At 40.2% G+C, this 21586-nt stretch overlaps 1 protein-coding gene and 1 pseudogene across 1 annotated transcript in view; both read left to right on the top strand.

The window, feature by feature from the left end:
* Positions 1 to 1196: 1196 nt before the first annotated feature.
* TTF2 (transcription termination factor 2) overlaps positions 1197 to 21586 on the top strand; it is a 63089-nt gene continuing 42699 nt past the window's right edge. The window contains exons 1-4 of the mRNA XM_069090245.1: positions 1197 to 1921; positions 2051 to 2153; positions 7430 to 7516; positions 20041 to 20107. Coding sequence (XP_068946346.1) covers positions 1894 to 1921; positions 2051 to 2153; positions 7430 to 7516; positions 20041 to 20107 — 285 coding nt within the window. The 5' untranslated portion in view covers positions 1197 to 1893. The remainder of the gene's footprint in view (positions 1922 to 2050; positions 2154 to 7429; positions 7517 to 20040; positions 20108 to 21586) is intronic.
* LOC138162803 (centromere protein P pseudogene) lies at positions 2160 to 6254 on the top strand (annotated as a pseudogene).

Below are 21586 nucleotides of genomic sequence, written 5' to 3'. Positions count from 1 at the left end.
TTTCTATCCCTTGTTTAGTTAAGAATTACTCCCCTATCCATAGTTATTAAAGTATTTTCTTCTCCCATTTTGAGTTTTATATGAATTTATATATTTTGGTCCTGGATCAATTTAGAACTTATTGTGGCATCTGATGTAAGATGTTACAGATACTAGTTGTCAGTCAGCTAACATTTACTAAGCATCCACTATGTGCCACAAATTGTGCAAAGCACTAGGGATACAAAGGCAAACAGCAACAACAAACCAAAACAAACAAAGAAACTAGCACCTGCCTTCAAGGATCCCACAGAACTCCCACAGGGGGAGTTCTTGGTGTTATTGTATAGATAGTTGCCCATATTAAGTTGGTTATTTATTGTTTATAAGAATGGTTGATCTATTGCTGTGATTTTTAGGGGTAAATAAATGTCATGTTTTCTATGTCAATTGCTAGCAATCGTAGGTTTTTTGTTTTGTTACTAATACGGTCAATTAGGCATATAATTTTGAATAAATGAGAATTCTTGTCAGTGAGTAATCTTTCAACTAAGTTTTGCTTAATCGAGAGCATCTATGAGCATTATGAGCTAGGCGTCATAGTGGATAGAATGCTGTATCTGGATTCAGAAAAGTTCTAAATTCAAATCCTCCCTCAGATGCCTACTAGTTGTATGACCCTAGGCAAGTCTTTTAACCTCTCTCACCCTCAGTGTCCTTATCTGTAAAATGGGGAGAGTAATAGCACCTACTTCACAAGGTTATTGAGAGGATCATATGAGTTAACATGTGTAAAGTGCTTTGCAATCCTAAATATAAATTTAATAAATATAAATATATTTAATTTATAAATACCATTTAAATATAAAATACAAATACTAACTATGTGCCAGGCACTGGAGAAACAAACACAAAAGTAGTACAGATCCCTTTGGGGCAGCTAGGTGGCACAGTCAAGAAAACTCATCTTCCTGATTTCAAATCCAACCTCAGACACTTACTAGCTGTGTGACTCTGGACAAGTCACTTAACCCTGTTTGAATCAGTTTCCTCATCTGTCAAACCAGCTGAAGACCACTCCAGTATCTCCAGCAAGAAAACCCCAAATGGGATCATGAAGGGTCTCACACGACTGAACAGCAATAGTCCATTTGCTCAAGGAGTTTACATTTTATTGGGGGAATATTTGTTCACAGATAAATAAATTCAAGATAGGTACAGCACAGACACCAGGTGATGGGGAGGGGGACCGGGAGGGAGATGAACTGTGGGGCCGTCAGGCAGGCTCTCAGGAAGCTTGAAGGTCTGATGCAGATCGTTTGAATTGAACCTTAAAAAGGGGCAGCGATTGAGCGTTCGGCGGACAACCTGCAAAAGCTCAGAGGTGGGAGATGAGCAGGGCAGCGAGGCTGGAGCCACGCGTGCCTCTTATAATTAATGATATTGTTTTTGTTGATGCTATCATCATCACCACCGCCGCCACTAGGCTTTGGACACTAGACAGTCTCCTACTGAAATGAAAGCGCCCCGTGTTTTGTTGCAGACACTGAGAAGCTCTCCCGCACTGCCCCAGGGACTGGACTCCACAGTTGTACACTCTCAGCCCACAGTCGCACGTGACTTTTCCCGGGCATCCACTGTTCTTGAATCGGACTTCAGGACGAGGGAGCCTTGCTCCTATTGGCTCCCTCCCACGTCATTCTTTTGTCCTGACCATTCAATCTACTTATTTTAAATTTCCGAAGCGTCGAGGCTGCCGGCGATCTTGATTGGCTTTCCTTAGCCCCGCCTCCGGTGTGATTGGCTGTTCCTCAGGAAGGGCCGACTGATGGCGGAAGACGCCGAGCCGCGGCGGCTGATTGACTCCAGTTAGACCCGGCTTCGGAGGAGAGCGGAAGGTGTTCGGCTGCACTTATGGAGCGGTTTCTGTGTCCAGATCACGGTGAGGAGTTCGGGGCCGAGCACTCGGGTGGGTGTGTGCCCGGAGGGAGGAGAGGAGGAACAGGAGAAGTGTCTTCTGCCTCCTCGGGGTCTGTGTCCGAGTGTCCTCAGTGTCGCCTTCTCTCCTCAGGGACCCTTTGCCTTCTGAAAACCGGAGTCCGCGAGGGCCCCAGTAAAGGCAAGAGCTTCTTCGTGTGCCGGGAAGAGTCGTGTGGCTTCGTGCGGCCGGTCGAGTAGGTGCTGGGTGTGGGGGGGGTGGCGCTCCCCGCGGCTGCCTGTCGGAGCCTGTTCTTGTCTTCCTAAGCCAGGCTAACACTTCCGCCAAGTCCTGCCTCAGACGCCCGACTGCGTGACCCTGGGCAAGTCACTTCACCAGCCCTCATAAGACTATAAGTGGCAGACTTGCATTGATGAAGGGAGTTTCGCTCCCAGTACCGATGAAATCCCAAGGCCAGCCCCTCTCCCTGTCTACGTGCAGAATCCTGGGTTAGGGTTGAGTCAGAAATCGAATGGAAACGGAATCCGACTTAGACACGGAGGCTTGTTAGGCGCATGAGATGAATCAAAGTTTAGCCAAGGCAAGGTCCCTGCCCTCAAAGAGCCTACATTCTAGCGATGGTGTCTATGAGGAATGAGAGCAGGGTTCATTGTGTGTGTGTGTGTGTGTGTGTGTGTGTGTGTGTGTGTGTGTGAGAGTGTGAGTGACAGATGGGTAATCTAGTGAAGCCAATGCACCTATGTCAGGGCTGAGCTGGAAATGTTAAACAACGTGCTCAGGTAGGGGAGATGCACGAACGAAAATAGATTAAACCTTTAAGTTTAATCTATTTTATTAACATTTTCTTGTATCACTTTTCATTCTAAGCAACCAACAAAACAGTAAATCTAGCTCTGATTTGCTGTTTGCCAGTTTTCAAGTGTAAATGCTCACATTAAACATTTCAACATTTGGCTTCAGTTTGAGCTGACTATTCTACTCCTTTCACTCTTGGCTTCAGCGAAGCGCTTGTGGCCTGCTTATTGGGAAGCAACAAGTAGGTCCTTTCATCTCCTATGGCTGTGCTTTTGCATAAATTGTCCTCCATCCCTGGAAGGACTGGCCCACTTTAAGAACGAACTCATGTTTCTTCCACTTCAATAGCACTTGCCTGATTGGGCTATTGGGTTGTCTCTCGGCTCCAGCCCCCATCACTTTGTATCAATTTCATATAATTCCCATATTCACTTATCTGTAAACACATATTTCCCCAATAGAATGTAAATTCCTTGAGCAAAGAGTCTGTACCACTTCTATATTCATATTCTTAGTACCTGGCACATAGTTGATTTAAAAAATTACTTGAATTTACATGTCATTTTAAATACATAGGATTACAAACGAAAGCAACTATATTGAAATAGCTATCAAAGCATTAAAAATAGAACTATATATAGACTCCATTTAAGAACTCTTAGGTTAGCTAGATATGAACAAAGTAGAACAGGAGATGGTTAGTTATAAATCGTATCTTTATGTAGCTTTAAGTTTCCTTTCCTCACCCAAATCCTGTGAGATAGGTAGTCAACCACAATTATCCCAATTTTACAGATGATGAAACAGGCTCAGAGAGCTAATACCAATTGTAGGATCCCAGTGTCTGAAGTTGGATTTGAATCTAGGTTTCCTGATTCCAAGGCCACCATTCTTTATAAGTTCTGTTGCCTTTTAACTGATTGGAGATGGGAGTCGGAGTAGGGAATTGAGGATGGTCTAAAAGAAAGCAGTATGGTAAAGTAGATAGTAATGGACTTAGGAGGCAGACTGCTGTCCCCACTCTGCCTCCAGCTAGTTGTGGAGACCTTTCCCTGAGTAAAATTGTATGATTCTATTATCTACCCTTAGCATGGGTTACTTGTTTATCCCACAGTTCAATTAAACTTAATGAAAACATTAAAAGTCTACTCTGTACAAGGTGCAATTCTAGGAACACGGAACATAAAGACAAAAATAGAATAATTCTTAATTTTCCCCTTTGCTAAAATGATAGGTGGCATTTATATAGTTTCTACTAGGTGCCAGGCACTGTGCTAAATGCTTTACAGTTATTATCTCATTTGATCTTCACAACAACCCTGGGAGGTAGGTACTAATATTATCCCCATTTTGCACATGGAGAAATTGAGGTTGATAGGCTAAATGACTTACTGAGGGAGAATAATTTCAATGACTTGTCCAGGATCACTTAACTATTAAGCGTCTGAGAGAGGATCTCAACTTAGACCTTCCTGACACTAAATTGGCAGTGGTTTATCATTCCAATCTTAGAATCAATCCCCAGTCAACATTTTCACATATATGAAGTTTATAAATCGGCAAAGGTACACAGTTGTGAAGTAATTTGCTTGTGGCCTTGCCATGAGTATGAAATTGGTTTTCTAACCCGCATACCTGATTGAGCTGAGTCCCTCTGCCTCTTAGGAAAACTTCTAGCTTCCTATCTCACCTGATAATAAAAGGAAGAGATTATTGGAATGCTACCCAAGACAGAATATTCTCCTGACAGTTGGAGTAGTTTTGAAATTTAAGAGATGTAACAAACTACATGTAGAATAAGAAAATAAGTTTCTAACTTCTCATTTTGTTCTTTATTTACTGTTTATTGATTTTTAACTAAGTTTGGCTTAAAAAAAGTTTCAATACTTCCTGCAGGTAGTATGAGGTGTTAGGCTTAGTTTCAGGAAAGAAAGTTTACCCTCTCGATACATGCTCTTAGCTTGGCTTTGTATTTTTTAAGTAATAAATCTGGGTTACTTGAAAAAACTAATTAAATGATAATTTCTTTTTACCTGTCCCTTCAAAAAATGACATTTTGGGATAAATATTGTCTTAGACTTTGGTAGAAGAGAAAATACTGAATAGATTAGTTGGAGATTTTTTTTTACAATTTAACAGATATAATAACAGACTACATATAGAATAAGAAAATCAGTTTGGGGGCAGCTAGATGGCATAGTGAACAGAGCACTGGACCTGGAGTCAGGAGGACCTGAGTTCAAATCTAGTCTCAGACACTTAACACTCACTAGCTGTGTGTCACTTAACCCCAGTTGCCCTGCTTTCCCCATTCCAAAAAGCAAAAAAGAAAATTAGTTTCTTATTTTATAAGAAGGTATCAAATTTAAGAAAGTATCAAGTTGGCCTCTCCCGCCCTTCTCTGGTCTCTGGTCCTGCCCGGCTCTGCCCAGCCATGGACAGGGAGCGGGAGGAGCAGCAGCACCAGGAGCTCCGGGCCCTGCGGGGTGAGATCGGGGGCTGCGGAGACGCCTGGAGCGGATGAGTCCCGCCGCTGCCCCGGACCCAGCTCCCGAGGCGGAGTCGGAGCCAGAGGGGTGCTTCTGCCAAGGCGACAAGCCAGCTCCAGCGGGCAGCGGGGAGGCTTTGAGGGATCTGGAGACCCAGCTAGGGCGCCTGGAGTTCGGGCTTTCCTTCCTCTCCCAGTGCACGGGCTTCAGGATCAAGGATTACTCCCTGACGCAGCTGGAGCTGGCCAGGGGCAGCGGGAGCGGCCCACAGGATGGGCAGAGAGTCCTGCGGAAGGGCCACCTGGCCGGAGAGTACCACACTGTGCCCTTTCAGCTGGAGTTCTAGCTTCTGGAAACGCGGAGTGAGGAGAGCTCCTCAGCTATTGTCACGGAGCTCAACATCATCCTGGAGCGCATGGAGCATGGCGAACTCAGCAGATTTGTGGCCCGGACAGAAGAGAAGCGGGACCTCTTCCTGTTTTTCAGGAGCCTTCACTTTTTCCTGGAGTGGTGTGAATACTGCAGACAGACGTTTCAGTACTTCCAGGAGAAACATCCCGCCATGGTGCAGCTCCCAGGAGGCCCTGCAGCAGAGGTGATGGTGCTGCAGAGCCCCCGCGTGCCTGGATTCAAGCTTGTGGTCGTGTGGAGGGTGCACCTAGATGAAGAAGGGAAGGTGACCCCCGAGCTGGACCTTTTAACAAAAATCCCAGAGCAAGCCCTGACCCTGGACGAGAAGGAGGTGGTGGTGCGCGCCCCCCGCTGCTTCAGGACCCTCCTGGGGCTGCTGGGCATCGAGGCTGCCCTCTGGAGCTTCATTGAGCTGCTGCGCATAGAAGAATGAAGACCAGGGCTCCGGCCGGACGGGCTGTGTCGGAAGGTTCTTTACTCTGGAATCTGCTCTTTGGTAGCTGACCCTTACACTGAAGAGAACATTTGCGATTTTCCGTTTATAAACCAAACCCTCCTCTATGCTTTGTACAAGTATGGCATGTGAGAGAAATCATGACGGGAAAATAAATAGAGCCATTTAAATTTAAAAAAAAAAGAAAGTATCAAGTTTATAAGTTCAAGTGTCTAAAATGCCTGAACTTTGTTACAACTGTCCCACCTTCATAATCATGGGTCTCACTCCTGTGCCCACCTTTAAGGATCTGCAAACAAATTCTTCATAGGTTTAGTAGCTCAGTCCTAACCGGTTCAGGATCTGGGTTAAATAAATGAAGATAGGCATAAAGCAGGAAGTGTTTGGTAGCAGACCAGCCAGTGGCAACATGTCTACACACATGCTACTTCGTAGACAGATGTGCCCTTTCTTACCTGTACCTTGCTTACCTGCAAACTTGAACTATGCTGAACAAAGCCAAGGGCAGGTAAGCCACAAAGGTCTCTAGGTAGTCAAAATCTTTGTTATAAGGTTCATTCACCAAAGATCATGCACTTAGATGAAAGTCCCTCAGAACCTGTTACTGTTTCACATAATTCTACCTTCCAAGCCCTTGTATCTCTCCCTTTACACACTTCAGTAGTTCCAGATAAGCAGCTGTTTATATTACTTGGTTTCATACAACCTCTACCCCCTAAAGAGCATTTACATACAGGTTTTCCCATGTTTCAAATAGATTTCCTTCTCTCCTTCCTACCTGCATCTGTGGAAAGAAATTCACCCCTCCCTTTGGACCCGGCTCAGGTGGTATCTCTTCAGTAAAGTTTTTCCTGACCTTTTACAAAATACTTAGGCTGATTCTAATTCTCATAAGATATTTGTCTGTACGTGTTAAGAACCTTGAGAAGTGTATCCCTAGTATCCAACTATTCATTGGAAGGACTGTATTGTAAAACAGTACAATAATTGATATTTATAACAACCTAGAGTTGTGAAAAACTTTTAAATTCTATTTATTATCTCCTGTTGAAGGAGATAGTGATTATTATGTGTTTTTAAAAGATTCCGTCAAAAATGTCTAAAATAAAGGGAGCTTTACTGCTTAGAAAAGTAAATTTCAGTTATCTGGCAAAGTCTTAGGCAAAATTCCTCAGCAGCAGGATGTGTGTCATATTGGTTTACAGAACAGCAATGCTTTTAGAGTTCTGGCCTCATAAATGAGTTTTGTGTTTCTTTTATGTTTAAGAAAAGTTGTGTTTAGGATTCAGTCTTAGGCTATTGACTGCTTGATTTTCTGCCTTCTGAAATAAAAAAAATCTGATGTCCTTTTTCTGTCTTCAGTGTTCCTGTTTCTCATTGTTTATTACATGAAGATTATGTGGTAGAGCTTCAGGGTTTGTGTCAGCAGCAGGACAAGAAAGAATACAGGTATGACCAAAGAATGTGCATATATGTGTCTCATATATGTATGTGTATATATGTATGTATGCATACACATGCTCTGCTCAGTTTTTCTAACACTTTTGTACTATTTAAATAATTAATGTGTTCATTATTACATATCTTTTCCTCCTGACCAGCTGATTCTGACTGTCTAGTTAATCTCAGATATTAATGTGGTTAATCATAGGACTAGCAGATACCCCACTCCCATCCTTATTGATGATCATTTCTGGAAAATGAAAGATATATCATCAAGAAAAATTTGGGAGGCGTTAGGACAGTGGTGTCAAATTTAAATGGAAACATATAGTAGCATATTAACTTAAAGACAACAAATTAGCACTATCTTTGTTGTATTTTATTTTTATTCATTTTGTTAAACATTTCCCAGTTACATTTTAATCTTGTTCAGACTGCATTTGGAAGTTTGACAACTGTGCTTTAGCACATTGATTATAGGATGTATATTAGTAGTTAAGATTGAGAAAAAGAAAATGGAGAAATATGTCTAGTTGGTATGAAACAACAAGCTTGTTGATTATAGTGTTGACCATTAATACCATGCCTCCTTCTCTACTGGGAATAACTCTAGGGGAAAGGTAGTATGTGCCCCCTCAGAATTCTTATCTATAAAATAAAAGGGTTGTACTAGATAGTTTCAGAGTCCTTCTAACATTCTTCCAAGGAACTAGCCGGGTTTCCCATTCAACCTGGACTTTAGTGAACTGATAGAGGACCCTTGGTTTACAATGCCATTTTAAAAAATAGGTTATTTTGTATCTTGTCCTTATGTTTTAGAGTTGTTTAGGGAAATCCAAGGAGCCATACATAGTAAAAAAGATAGTAATTGCTATTCTCTCCTTAATGATAGTTGTTTGCCTCTGTTTCCCCATATGATCCCTCTTGAAGGTTTGACAGTCTAGTACTGTATTCCCAGAAAAGCACACATTCTATACATGGAAATTCAGCAAGTGGGTGGTAGCAGTGATTGTGGGGGGAAAAAAAATTTCAATGTATGGTTACAGTTAATTCTTGATTCCCTGGATGTGCATTACATATATTGTGAATTTGATCAGGTCTGCAGTTGTCCCTGATTGTACACATAAGTTGTGAGATTGCTGCCAAAATAGTTTGCTGGTAGATTTTCTTTTTGGTTTTGACTGTTTCTAATAATTTCTTCTTTTAATTCAATTAAAAATGTTTTATTCAGAACACATCATGTATAAAACACTTTTGGGCATGTGTAGTAGAAAGAAATCTGGATCTGAAGTTATAAGACCTCCCTGTGTGACCTTGGGCAAGTCACTAATCTCTCTGAGCCTGTTTGTGAATACATATACTGCCCACATTGCACAAAGATGTACATAAGGAGCTTGGAAATTTAAGGTATTCTTAATTAAATCAATAATAATAATAATTGTTCTTATAATAACCCAATACCTCATCTTGAGAGGCTTATGATTTGCCAGATATGGAAAGATAACTACCCAATGAATTGTAGTATAAGGCAGAATATGAGGAGCTAGGGAGCAGTGTAGTGTTGTAGAAAGGGCCCTGGATTTTGAGGTTGGGGGTTGGATCTGGATCCCAACTCTGCTACTTACCACCTAGCTTTGGGCAAATCTCTTCCCCTCTCTAGGCCTCAGTTTCCTCATCTGTAAAATAAGAAGGTTGGACTGAATGGCTCCCAAGGTGTAAATCTCTGTGTCTGTATTCTTTTCTGGTAAGTGCTATGAGAGACACACAGTTCAGCAAGGGCTTCCTGAAAGTAGGTAGGATCTCGGTAGTTAGGGATGCAAATGAGAGGCATTCCACAAAAAGGAAATCACATAAGCAAAAGAGGGTTGTGTTCTGAGAATAGTGATTAGCTCAATTTGACTGCATCATTTAGAGGAATAATGCTAAAGATGATGGGAAGTATAGGCTGGAATATGTTATAGAATGTATTGTGTGGCAGCTACGTGGTGCAGTGGTAGAGTGTTAGGCCTGGAGTCAGGAAGATCTGAGGTCAAATCCAGCCTTAGATGCTTACTAACTGTGTGACCCTGGGCAAGTCACTTCACCCTGTTTGCCTCAGTTTCCTCATCTGTCAAATGAGCTGGAGAAGGAATTGTGAAACCACTCCCATATCTTTGCCAAGAAAACCCCAAATGGGGTCACAAAATGTTAGATACATCTGAAACGACTAAACAGCAACAACAAACACATTGTAGAAGACCTGAATACCATGCTAGAGATTCCAGATCTGAGGCATTGAGACTTCCCGACCAGGGGAGTGACCAGAATGTACCTGTGCTTAGGCAGATTTAACGCACCAGCAGTGTAAAGGACGGATTGGGCTGGGGAGATACTGGAGGCAGAGAGGCTTGTTAGGTGTAGCAGCAAGCACCCTGGCATACCCAGGATGGCTGCTAGCACAGGTTCTTAGATCTGCTTTTCTAAAGGAAAGCAACTCAAAATGGGTTAACAATCTTACTTTAATCAGTCAAACATATATCATTTACCTAGTTCAGGGGAAAAAGGTCAACACACTGAACTTTGGAGAATACAAACAAAAGTTACAACAGAAAATAATTCCATTCAGCAGACAGGGCTTCAAGCTGTCTGACCATTACATCCATACCTAGTTAGTTACCAGAGATAGAAGCATCTGGATTTTCAAAGCTGGGGGGCTCAACGGCTGCCCAGAGTCTCATCTGACCAAATCACACAACTCTTCCCAAAGTGAACCTCAAAGGAAAACCTCACATCAAGGTATATATAGCGTTCTCCTGGGTCAGAGAATGTCACAACCCTCTTGACCCACTGCCCAATCACAAAGTAACAAGATATGGGTGGTCCTGAAAAAACAAGCCTCCTGCGCTCCATGTGACCACATTCAGCCTATTAGGGGGCAGAGTATATTTTCAAATCAGGGAAGGTTCTCAGATTCACTTAAGCCTATCAAGGGGCCAAAGGGCAGGGAAGATCTTCAGATTCCCATTCCATTAGGTGGCTGTTGTAGTAGTTCATGTGAGAAAGAATAAGGACCTGAATTAAAGTGGTGATGGGGGAATAGAAAGAAATGGCCAGATGGTAAGGACACTGTGGTGCTGGAATTCATAGCACTTGGCAGTTGACTGGATATAGGCTATGTGGGAGAGGGGGAAATTTGACAAACATTTTTTAAAGTTTGTTAATTATTCGCAGGGCACTATGCTAGGCACCAGAGTTATGAAGATAAAATTATTCAGTGCTAACTCTAAAAAGGCTTACATTCTTCTTCTTGTGGGAAGGATACAACACAAACAGTTGAATATAATGCAAGGAAGGCAAAGGAGAGAGCCAGACCAAATACTCGAGGGAAATTTGAGTCTGGTGATGCTTCTCTAAGGTGGGACTATCAGAGAATGCTTCAAGGAAAGGATGGCATTTGACATCAGCCTTTCAGGGAGATAAGGATTCTTAAGGATGAGGAAAGAATGCTATGCAGTTACTTTGTTGGTGAATTTATGAAGGCAATAAATGATGTGGGGAAATGGGGAACCAGCTAATTGTTTGAGTTTGACTGGAACATTCATGAAGGGAAATGATGCAAAATGAACCTGGAAAAGTAGATTGTCAAACTGAATGCCAGGTTAAAGAGTTCGGACTTTAATCCACACAGGGTGGATTGATTTCAGGGGAGAGACTGGAGGCAAGGAGACCAATTAGAAGGCAGTGGCAATGTAGGTATGTGGTGAGAAGGGTCTCCATTAGCCTGGAGGCAGTGGGGATGGAGAGAAAGTAATAACTGCTCCCAACACTGCAAAGAAAGATTTGATGAAATGGTTCTTTGTAAGAGACTTTGAATTTAATTCAGGGCCATGAGGTCAGCAAATCACTGAATTGCTGATGACTGAATATAACAAAGTACTGTAATACATTGTGTTTGATGTGTGTTTAAAATTTTTTAAGACTTCCAATGTTTTAAAATGACAGGAACTTCAGAAAAGGAAGATTAGTTTTATTCTTTCCAAAAGTGATATGCCCTGATTTTCCTCAAAAGAGCATAAAAAAAATTTATATTCTTTAGTCAGTGCCATCATATTAATCCTACAACCTATTCATAGTTGCAAAAGACAAAGTTAATATGGTGGTTCTTCATTTTTCAAGAATATCACCACAAAATCATTTTAGATTCCTTTTAGGTGTATTTCTTAAATTTTAGCACTAGGTGGTACTGCTAGCTAGCATCTGATGAGCCCCTCAACAGACCAGTCATTTCCCAGGAATAGCTTTTGAGTGCTTGCAGTAAGTAAGCTATCAGAACCTCACAAGAGAACGGAAATTAGAGATTTGCCTTGAGTGGATTAGTTGGTGCTAAAGTTTAAAAAAAAGTCGATATCTTTTGTTTTTATCTAGTATTCATTGCTGAATGTTTCCCTCCCTGCCTTCCCAACTGCATGAGCCATATCTTGTTAACAGAGAATAAGTAAGAAGAAAAAAAAAACAGATCAGTAAAACCAGCCAACACAGCAACTGGGTTTCACTATATATGCGATATTCTGCATGCATAGTTTCTCTCTTCTCTCTCTCTCTCTCTCTCTCTCTCTCTCTCTCTCTCTCTCTCTCTCACACATCTCCCCTCTCCAAATAGCAGACTTTTATTGTTCACTTATTCCAGTTGTGTCTGACTCTATGTGATCCCATTTGGAGTTTTCTTGTTAGAGATAATGGAGTAGCTTGCTATCTCCTTCTCCAGCTCATTTTGCAGATGAGGAAACCAAGGCAAACAGAATTAAGTGACTTGCCCAGGGTTACATAACTAGTAAATGACAGAGCCTGGATTTGAATTCAAGTCTTCCTGACTTTAGGCCCAGTGTTCTATCCATGGTGACACCTTACTGCCCAACAGTGAGCTACTCCCATATTTCTTGAAGTGAAACATTCTTTGTCCAAAAGTGGTGGGTGGAAGGACAAGGGAAAACTGAACTCTGTCATTACTTTGACCTGGGTAAAGTAGGAGGTTGGTTTTTTAGACCACTCATTACTGGGAGTGAGAAATTCTTTTTCTTCTCTCTTTTAAAATAAAATTTTTCCTTCATTACATATGAAAACAATTTTTAACATTTTAAAAAAAATTTTGAGTCCCAAATTCTTTCTTTTCCTTCCTCCTGTCCTCCCTGAGAAGGTAAGGAATTTTATATAGGTTATACATGTGCAAAGATGTAAAACATTTCCATTAGTCATTTTGTAGAAAAACACTTGAGCCAAAAACAAAAGTGAAAAATAGTGTATTTCTGTCTGTGCCTATACCTATCAGTTCTTTCTCTGGAAGCACATAGCATTTTTCATCATGAGTTCTTTGGGATTGTCCTACATCATTGTATTGCTGAGATCATTCACAATATTTCATCATACAATATTGCTGCTAGTGTGTATAATGTTCTCCTGATTTTGCTCACCTGACTCAGTATCAGTTCATATAAGTCTTTCCAGGTTCTTCTGAAATCATCCTGCTTGGCATTTCTTATAGCACAATAGTATTCTATCACAATCATATATCACAACTTGTTCTGCCATTCCCCAAATGATGGGCATCCCTCAATTTCCAATTCTTAGCTACCACAAAAAAAGAGCTTCTATAAATATTTTTGTACAAATTAGTTCTTTTCTTTTTTTTTACTCTCTTTGGGAGATAGGCTTAGTAGTGGTATTGCTGGACCAAAGGATATGTACAGTTTTATAGTCCCTTGGGCATAGGTCCAAATTGCCCTCCAGACTTATTAGATTGAGTTGACAACTCCACCAAGAGTGCATTAGTGTCCCAATTTTTCCACATCCCCTCCAATATTTATCATTTTCCTTTTCTGTCATATTAACCAATCTGTACCTCAAAGCTGTTTTAATTTGCATTTCCCTAATCAGTAATAATTTAGAGCATGTTTTCATATGGCTACAGATAGCTTTGATATCTTTGTCTGAAAACTTCCTGTTCATATCCTTTGAGCATTTGTCAGTTGGGGAATGACTTGTATTCTTATGAATTTGACTCCATTCTCTATATATTTGAGACACGAGACCATTTTCAGAGATACTTTTTTCTCTACTTTTCTACTTTCCTTCTAATTTTGTTTACATTGATTTTGTTTGGGCAAAAAACTTTTTAATTTTATATAGTCAAAATTATACATTTTACATTTCATAAGGGAATGAGACATTTTAAATATTATTTAAAATAGTGTAATTTCAGAACATTAGAAGGCAATCATACACTTTAGTTCAGAGATGCTACACTAAATAATTTAGATATTTTCAAGAAAGCCATTGAAGGGTTTTGAGAAGAGTGACATGACTTTCTTTAACTTTTTACTGTGGTCCTAGACTTTTAGATACTCTCTTTTTGTTTGATTTTTGTGACTTGCCTTCTTATCAAAATACCTAGCACACAGTAGGCACTTGTGGACTGACTGGTTCTACCTATCTGACTGCTTTTGCTCCTTTGAGAGATCATAATTTATGTCCCACTTTGGTGCCTCCCCAAGGCTTCTCTCTCTACATTTCTCTCTTGGAGATCTTACCAGTTTCCATGGCTTCAGTTATCACTTCTAACCAGATGATTCCCAAATCTATATAGCTGGACCTCATTTCTCTCCTGAAGTCCAGTAATACTGCCTCATCAGCTCTCTTCTGGACATTTTTATCTGGATGTCCTACAGGTATCTCAAAATCAAGAAGTGCAAAATGAAACACTACTTCCTCCAAACTTTACTGTTTTTCATATGAGAACATTACCAACCCTCTAATCATCCAGGTTGGCAATCTTGGAATGATATTTGGCTTTTTGCTCTCCTTTACCCCCATAACCAATAAGCTGCCAGGTCTTATTGGATTGGGCTCCATATCTCTCACATATACCCATTTCTGTGTTCTCACATGACCTCTACTCTACTTCAAGTTTCTTCACCACTCCCCTGGACTATTACAGTGGCATCCTAATTGGTATCCATACTTCTAGTTTCTTCATTCTTCTTTCTATCTTCCATCTAACTGTCAAGATAATCTCCCTAGGGTACAGGTCTGATCCTGTCACTCCCCTTTTCAAGACTTCAGTGCCTTCCTAGAACTCCTTGGCTTGACTTTAAAAACCTTTCATAGTCTGGAACCTACCATTGCAGAAAGATTTTCTGTTATTCCCCTTCATTCCATCTATGCTCCAGCCAAATTGAACCCAGTATTTCCTTTCTCCCTCTTGTCTACTCTTTCTCTGATGTTCTTCCTTTTTGTTCTCTTAGAATATTTATTTTCCTTTAAGGATCAATTAAAGTACCAACTCTGAAAGGTGTATGATAGAGTGGGAGAAGTTGTACTGTGACCTCTAGGTAACCTTTTGGCTCTAAAACTGTGATCTGGGGATTCTCTTGCTACTAGCTAATATTTATATGGTACATACTATGTGCCACACTCTTTGCTAAGAGTCTTACGGTTATGATTTCATTTTATCCTCACAACAACCCTGGGAGGTAGGTGCTATTATTATCCACATTTTACAGATGAGGAAACTGAATCAAACAGGTTAAATGACTTGCCTAGGGATGACACAGCTAGTAAGTGACTAGTGGTCACTTACTAAGTGGTTAGATTTGAACTCAGGTCTTTTTGACTCTAAGCCTGGTGCTCTATCCACTGAGCCATCTAGTTGCCTTTATTTTTGGTTATTGGTGCTAGTTATTAGTTATTAGTGTTCTCTCCTTTACCTGTGTTTACATGTTGAAACCTATGATATTGAATATGGTGGAAACACAATCAGGATAAACACAAGATCTAGCAGCTTCTACATTAAGGGATCGAAGGGCTTGGAATATGATATTCCAGAGGTCAAAGGAGCTAGGATTAAAACCAAGAAACACCTACCCAAAAATACCCAGCAATGAGTATCATGTTTCAGGGGAAAATATGGTCATTCAATGGAATAGAGGACTTTCAAGCATTCTTGATGAAAAAATCAGAGTTGAATAGAAAATTTGACATTCAAATACAAGAAGCAAGAGAAGGTAAACAGGGAAAAGGAATCATAAGGAACTTATCAAAATTGAACTATTAACATTCCTACATGGAAAAAATGATAATTGTAACTTATGAAACTTTTCTCAGTATGAGGATAGTTGAAGGGAATATAAATGTATATACATACATATATGTCTATATAGGAGGGTATATGTGCATATGAATACATAGGTGAGTGTGTGTATATATGTGTTCAGGTATACATAGACAGAGGGCACAGGATCCATTAAATAGGAAGGGATGAAATTTTAAAAATAAAATTAAGAGGTGAGAGACAAATATAATGAGAGGAGATAGGGAGAGACAGAATAGGGTAAATTATCTCATATAAAAGAGGCAAGGGAAAACTGTTACAGAGGAGGGGAAGAAAAGGAAGGCAAAAGGGAATGGGTCAACCTTACTCTCATTGAATTTGGCTTAGGGAGGGAATAACATACACACTAAATTGGGTATCTTACCCTACAGGAAAGTAGGAGGGGAAGGAGATAAGAGGGGGGATTATAGAAGGGAGGACAGATTGGGGAGTGGGTAGTTAGAGGCACACTTTTGAAAAAGGACTAGGTCAAAGTAGAAAATAGAACAAGTGGGGGGTGGGATAGGATGGAGGGAAATATAGTCAGTCTTTCACAATATATCCACTATGGAAATGTTTTGAGTAACAACACACATACAACCTATATTGAATTGCTTATCTTCCCAGTAAGGGTGGGTGATGAGGGAAGAAGGGAAAGAATCTGGAATTCAAAGTTTTAAAATCAAATATTTTTTTAAAAATTATTTTTTTTACATGCAACTGGGAAATAAGATATACAGGCACTGGGGTATGGAGATCCATCTTTCTCTCCCAGAAAGTCGGAGGGAGTATGGGGGAGAGGGTATTCATTGGGATTACTGTTTTGGGGTGGTGGGTAGGGGAAGGATGGGGAGAAAATTTGTAACTCAAAATCTTGTGGAAATGAATGATGTAAACTAAAAATGAACATAAAATTAAAAAAAAAGATACCTGTGGTAAATAACGAAATGGTTACTGAGCTGGTGAGTGAGCATGTGGCTGCCCTTGATGAACTCAAGTCTCTTAGTTCAGATGAACTGCTTCCTCACATACTAAAAAGAATTAGTGAGCGTGGTTCTTGAACCATTGTCAGTGACATTCAGAAGACTGTAGAAAAGAGAACTGCTGCAGCGCTCGAAAAGGGCAGATATTGGCCTGATTTTTTTTTTCCTTTTTGGAGGGCAATTGGGGTTAAGTGACTTGCCCAAGGTCATGCGGCTAGTTTCTGTGTTAAGTGTCTGAGGCCAGATTTAAACTCAGGTCCTCCTGACTCCAGGGCTCTATTCACTATGCCACCTAGCTTCCCCAATTAGCCTGATTTTCAAAAAAAGAAAAAATACCAGCATAAACTGTAAGACAGTGAACTTGACTTCAATTCTTGGGAGAATTCTAGAAAGATCATTAAGGAGAAGACTAGAGAACATCAGCATAGATTGTGCTGGACTAGCCTCATCTCTTTAAAAAACAGGTTTACTAAATTAATAGACAAGGGAGATGCAGCAGGCAGAGTTTAACTAGATTTTAACAAAGGATTTATTTAATCAAGTATCTTTTGCTGTTTTTGTGGAAAAGATGGAGAGATGTGGGCTGGGTTAAATAAGTCAGATGGATTCAGAATTGGTTAAATCACTGGATTCCCAGAATAATCTTTTACAGTTTTAATGTCATCTTGGAAGGAGGTCTCCAGGTGAGTGCCTTAGGTATTGTATTTCACCCTCTGCTGTTTTTACATTTTGAATAATGCCTTGAATTATGGCTTTGATGGCATCCTTATCAGAGATGGAGTTAAGACGCAACTGGGACACAGACAGGATACGTACAGATCTCTAAAAGCTAGAATATTGTGCTGAATCTAATATGATGAAATAGGGATAATTATAAAATCTACATTTGGGTTCAAGAAATCAACTTCACAAATACAAAATGGGGGGAAATGGTTAGTTAGATAGCAATTTGTCCGACAAAAAGATCTGGGAGTCTTAGTGGATTTTCAAACTCAGCATGTATCAATCAGTACATTTCTTTGCTCATAGTATATGCTTAAAAGTGCTTTTTTATTCACTCATTCAATAATGTATATGCAGACAGGAAAGCTTTTGGGATTTTGGGTGTCATTAAAAAGTGTTACTTCCAGAAATAAAAAGGCAGTAGTCTAATTGTGTTCTGTCCTTGTCAGATCACATCTAGAATACTGTATTCAGTTTGGGGCACCACAGGTTAGGAAGGACAGTGATAAGCTATAGACCAGAAGTGTCAGCCTTGAGGCTGCTGCAGGAACCAGACTAAAATGTAATTGAGAAGTGTTTAACAAAATAAATAAAAATACGGTACAACATTGATAATGTTAATTTGGTCTTCTACGGCAGGAATCTGATTCTATTTCAGTTTGACACCACTACTGTAAAGCATCAAGAAGAAGGCACCTAGAATGGTCGTGAGCCTTGAAGGAGCCTGGGTGGTTTAGCCCAGGAGAAAAGAAGATTTGGAAAAAGTGGTAGCTGGTTCAAAGTATCTGGAGGGCTGTCCTATGAGAAAGAGATCACCCTTGTCCTGAGCCCCTGAGAGCAGAACTAGGAACAATGAACAGAAGCTGTAAGGAGACAAATTCAGATATCGTTTTAGGAAAAACTTCCCAACAGAACTATCCACAGATAGGATGAAATACCTTGAAAGGCATTAGAGTTCTTTTAGAAAGAGTTGATGCTGCATATGTCGTAGAGGATTCTTTTTTTTTTTTTTTTTTAGTTTGGCTTAGATTCATTGACCACCGAGGTCCTTTCCAATTCTCAAGTTGTGATTCTTTAATTCCTTAAAAGATGTAATAAAAGATAACTTTATCCAACCATCTGGTTATTAATATCAAATGAGGCATAAACAGTGTTCTGTATTCTCACTAAAGACATTTTTCATTATCATGGAGGACATCCACCACAGAATTCAAATGGAAGATTTCCCTATAAATGGTGCTCTTCCAGATGCCTCTGTTTGGGGACAGCATTGTTCTGATTGCATCAGAGCCCCAGATATTGCAGAACCTGCTAAATTGGATCCAAAGTCAGTCAAAGAAGCATTTAGTCCAATTATGTCCTTAGGAAAAACCAAACAGATGAATAATGCTGAATGGCCAGCCTGTGATATTTAAATATATGAGATAGCCCATGGAGCTGATCCTTCAGAAGGTATATATATGATATGTGTGTGTATCTTGAATAGGTTGTAGGTGAAGAATGAATTGGCATCAGAATTGAATAGAAAGGTTTGCATTTGGAACATTGCATAGTTCTTGTAATGACCCGAAGCTTTTCCTTGAAAGAAAACCCTCTTAGAGAAAGTCAAGAGAGGCAGTTAACTGGAAGTGGTTTCTATTTCTTTTTTTTTTTTAATAAAGTATTAAGCTGAAGTCCTTAACTTAAGGGGCAGGGCAGTGTGAGGGAGTTTTTTGGAGGATTAAAAGGATCACCTTGCTTCCGAGAGGGTCCAGTAGAAACTGGTTAAGTTTATAGCGAGCCCAGCCAACACTGCTGTATGCCATTTTGATTCCTTCAGTTTGTAAATAGGAGCAGCAGAAGAGGGGCATGATGGGAGTAAGCAATCTAGGGTTAGGAGGTTGATGGGACATGGTCCCTGAGTGACAGGATGAAAGGTCAGGAGATTTGAGAATAGAGGATAGGCAGAGATTTGAAGTATAACGTTAAAGTACAGGGTTGAGCTTGGGACAGAGGAGAATGAAGTCCAAATCAGTGTTGGCCTGGGAAAATACTGGAGTCTCCAGTGAGAATGAAAAATACTTAGACAGGCCGAACATAGAGAGAGATGGAAAGAAAGGAGGTCCAAGGAAATCACAGGCTCTACACAGTGCCAGCAGGAGGTGTGACGAGCAGAGCCGGCATGAAACAGCCTTGAGTTCTTCACCATTTCTTGGAATTCTTTATTTCACTTGCACTTTTTTATTCAATGATAATTTTCTATAGCTTTTGATTGACTTATTTTGCATAAAGCAGTTATAATCAAGACTAAAACGATTTAACTTTGGCATACTTTTTCCTGAATGCAAAATAATTTGACTCCCTGGGTGTTGAACATATTAAATAAAAACTCTTATTCAGCTGTGATTCAAGTCTTTATAGCTGCCTTTCAAGTAAGGCAAAAATGGATCAATTTTGAGGAAAGATTAAATCAATGCTTAGTTAAGTTTTAAGGGAGCAAAAGAAATGTATGTATCCTCTGGGTACACAGCAGCATAATCATTATTTTTTTCCTTCATTTTCAAATGCCCTTAGTACTGTGCTATCCAGCATATATACTACACATTATGGAACACAAACAAGACATTTGCCTTAACAAAGCTTTTGGTCTTGGTTATAAAAAATAAACTTAGCACTTGTGATTGGGCTTTCATAGTTCTGCTTTGTGTTTTATATTCTGTTAGATTGTTCTATCGATGTAGTCGAAGTAAAGCAGAAAAGAAACATTGGTGTGGAAACATTCCCTGGAAGGTAGGAATGGCTCATCTTGATTTAAACCTCACATCTGTTTAACCAACTAGGCCCTTACTGCTTGTGGCGTTTCATTTATCCCTGCTTTGACTATCACGCTCCATGATGGCTGTTCTAAACTGTTTTTCTTCTCAAGTTTCTTAGTCTGCCCTCAGTCTCTTTCACTCTCAGCAGATGACCTCAGCTCTCACTTTACTGAGAAAATTGAAGCCAAGCATCTTGAGCTTCCTCAGCTCTCCTATTTTGCTCCTCAAAACTTCTCTGAGCCCTCACCCACTCTCTACTTTTTTCCAGTCTCAGTAGATTCAGTGACTTTCCAACCCTTTGGCTTGGGCACTTATTCCTATCCCAACCATCATCCTTTGGAAGTTTCTCCAATGATTATTTATATTTATGTTTACACTTCTGTTGTTTCCCTCCATCTCTCCTTCCCTCCTTCCATCTCTCTTCTCCTTCTCTTTTTTTCCCCTCTTTCCCTTTTTCTCTCCCTATCTCTGTCTCTCCTGTTTCTTTCTTCCCCTCTTCTACTATTAATTACTTCTCTCCTTTTATCTCTCTTCCTCTCTTGCTTTCTCTCCCCTTTTTTGTCCTGTCCCCTTTTTTATTCCCTTAGTCATCCTTTACCCCTCTCTTTCGCTTAAACCGTCTCCCTTTCTCCTTCCTTGTTCTCTTCTTTTTTCCCTTCCTCTCTCTGTCTCCCTCTCATATTTTTTCCCTCTCTCCCTCTTTATTTCCTCTTGTCCCTTCTCCCATTAGTTGTCTATAAACATGTATGCGTCTTATCTTAAAAAGAAAAATACCCAAACCCAAAACTTTTGTTTGGGCCTGCCATTCCCTCAAGTTCTCATCCTTTTTCTCTTTTTCCTTTCACTGCTAAACTCTATTCAAGGTACTGTCTTATACGTTGTCAGTGACTTCCTAAATTGCTAAATACAATGCAGTGGCGTTTTCTAAGTCTTCATCTTAAAAAAAAAAAAACAACTCTGCCACTGGTGATCATCCCATTTTCTTATATACTCTCTTATCTCTTGCCATTTATGACACTGTTCTCTCTTAGTTCTCCTTGCCTAGCTCCTCAATCTTCCCTTCATTATCATTGTTCTCCTCCTCCCTTAGCATGGACATCCCCAAGCTTCTGTTCTGATCCCCTTTGTCTTCTTTTTCTGCACTCATTGCCTAAAGGATCTCTTGTGCTCCTGTGGTTTCATGTCAGTGTTAATAATGATGATGATTATGTCATAATAATGATAGCTAGCATTTTTATAATGCTTTAAGGTTTGCAAAGCACTTTACAAATATTACCTCATTTTATCCTTACAGCACCCCCAAGAGGTAGATGCTATTATTATCCCCATTCACAGAGCATCTGAAGCAGAAAGAAGGTATATGACTTGCCTGTGGTCACATAGCTTATATCTGAGTCAGGATTTGAACTTAGGCCTTCCTGACTCCAGATTCTGCCCTCTGTATACATATATG

The sequence above is a fragment of the Petaurus breviceps genome, unplaced genomic scaffold, assembly GCF_028583685.1.
Source record: "Petaurus breviceps papuanus isolate PSGF00001 unplaced genomic scaffold, PetGlider_PUasm1.0 186, whole genome shotgun sequence".
Taxonomy (NCBI): Eukaryota; Metazoa; Chordata; class Mammalia; order Diprotodontia; family Petauridae; genus Petaurus; species Petaurus breviceps.
The sequence above is the reverse complement of the archived record's forward strand: the minus strand, read 5'-3'. Positions and strand labels throughout refer to the sequence as shown.